Consider the following 1,707-nt stretch of genomic DNA (forward strand, 5'->3'; position numbering starts at 1 on the left):
CTCGGGGGCTTCGGCTTCCCGCACCAGCTCCTCTTCTGGAGGGAGCGAATGAGTCAGCCTGAGACATGGTCCCTGAGTGCCGGGGGTCCCAGCTCCCACCCCAGGACCCCCAGCCCTACCCGGCAGCACGGTGAGCCAGGCAGACTGGTAGGAGAGGCCGATGGAGTTCCATGCCAGGCAGGTGTACTCGCCAGCATCTTCCACGGAGACGTTGCGCAGGTACAGCACCTCCACCTCGGAGCTGTTGATGTCTGCAGTCTGCCAGGCAGAGGGATGGATGGTCAGCATCCCTCCTCCTCCTTGGGGGGCTCTGTGCACCAATGTCACCACTTTGGGGTGGGCATCTGGGACCTGGGTACTTCCAGCCCTTGTTACCTTGAGCACTTGCACGTAGGGGACCCCGTCGGGACCATAGCTGCTGCCGTTCACCTCGATGTGCTTCAGCCACTGGATGTGGGGCTGGGCATCACTGTAGACCTTGCAGAAGAACTCCACGTCGCTGCCCACCAGGGCCGTGGTGTTGGCGGGCAGCCCAGCCTGCAAGATGGGCCTGTGCGGGGACCTCTCTGTGCAGAGAGCAGAGCGGTATCACCGACACAGTGGCTCAGAGCAGGGGTTCCTTTCTGCCTCCCTCTGCCCACTGTGAACCCACGGAGAGCCCTTCCCCAGCCCTACAGCAGACCAGTGCACCCCGAGCCTGGTCTCCATCCCCACGTCCCTTGGGTGTGAGGGACACGCGGAGGTTCCTCTGCCCCCTTCCCCGTGATCCTGACCCCTCTGCCAGGCATGGGGGGAGTGGGGAACCAGGACCAGCGCCATGCCGAGGAGCCCTCACCCAGCACGTCCAGGAGATAGCTGTAGTGGATGCTGCCAAACCTGTTCTCCACCAGGCAGGTGTAGTTGCCACGGTCGGAGGGCACCACGCTCTCCATCACCAGGCTCCAGTGCTGGTGCCGGAGCTGCAGAGGCGGGAGGTAAGGCAGCGAAGTGTGATGGGGGGGCCAGACCCCAGGAGAGGAGGCTGCAGCGGGGGGCCTTGGCCCTTACCCGGATGCCCCCGATGCGGTGCTCCCCCCGGAACTCGCGCCCGTTCTTGAACCAGCGGATGCTGGGGCTGGGGCTGCCCGAGGCCGGGCAGCGAAACTTCACCGTGTTCCCCGCGGGGACTGCATACAGCTTCTTGTCCATCCGGTGCGGGTGAGTCCAGTAAGGAGCTGGGGAGACGTGGGATGTACAGTGGGAGGGGGCCAAGGGGCAGCACGGAGGCTGCTGGAGCTGCTCCTAGCCGCTCATGCTGTGAGCAGGAGGCCCCACGTGAGGTCCTGCCACGAACGGCCTCATCTGAGGACAGGCAGCGCGCTCCTGGGGCTGCTCCAGCTGCCCTCTCCTGCCCAGGGCGGCACTGACCTCTGTGCACATAGACAGGCTCCTCGTTTCGGTCTCCGTGGGGACCGTCCCCATCACTGTCTTCATCATCATCACCTGATGCCAGTGAGTCTGCAAGGGAAGATGGGTTGAGAGGGACATCCCTGCCTGCAGGGCCAGGCGGGAAGCGGCTGCCTTGCTGCCCCAGAGGGGAGCTGGGCACTGCCAGGGCTCCTACCCACGACGGAGATGGTGAAGTTGCGCAGGATCTCCCCAGTCCCCCTCGCCCGGCACACGTAGAGCCCTGAGTCCTCATAGGCGACTTCCGAGATCTCCAGCAGG

At 65.0% G+C, this 1,707-nt stretch overlaps 1 protein-coding gene across 1 annotated transcript in view; it reads right to left on the reverse strand.

Annotated features, from left to right (window-relative positions):
• LOC104078878 (fibroblast growth factor receptor 4-like) overlaps positions 1 to 1,707 on the reverse strand; it is a gene marked incomplete at both ends in the record, with an annotated part of 4,808 nt that overhangs the window by 2,919 nt on the left and 182 nt on the right. The window contains 7 exons of the mRNA XM_009580695.1: positions 3 to 35; positions 120 to 258; positions 376 to 566; positions 836 to 959; positions 1,048 to 1,214; positions 1,408 to 1,497; positions 1,604 to 1,707. The exon at positions 1,604 to 1,707 is cut by the window's right edge and continues 182 nt beyond it. Of these exons, the coding sequence (XP_009578990.1) occupies positions 3 to 35; positions 120 to 258; positions 376 to 566; positions 836 to 959; positions 1,048 to 1,214; positions 1,408 to 1,497; positions 1,604 to 1,707 (848 nt within the window). The remainder of the gene's footprint in view (positions 1 to 2; positions 36 to 119; positions 259 to 375; positions 567 to 835; positions 960 to 1,047; positions 1,215 to 1,407; positions 1,498 to 1,603) is intronic.

This window comes from Fulmarus glacialis, unplaced genomic scaffold (assembly GCF_000690835.1).
Source record: "Fulmarus glacialis isolate BGI_N327 unplaced genomic scaffold, ASM69083v1 scaffold19506, whole genome shotgun sequence".
In the NCBI taxonomy this organism is placed as follows: Eukaryota; Metazoa; Chordata; class Aves; order Procellariiformes; family Procellariidae; genus Fulmarus; species Fulmarus glacialis.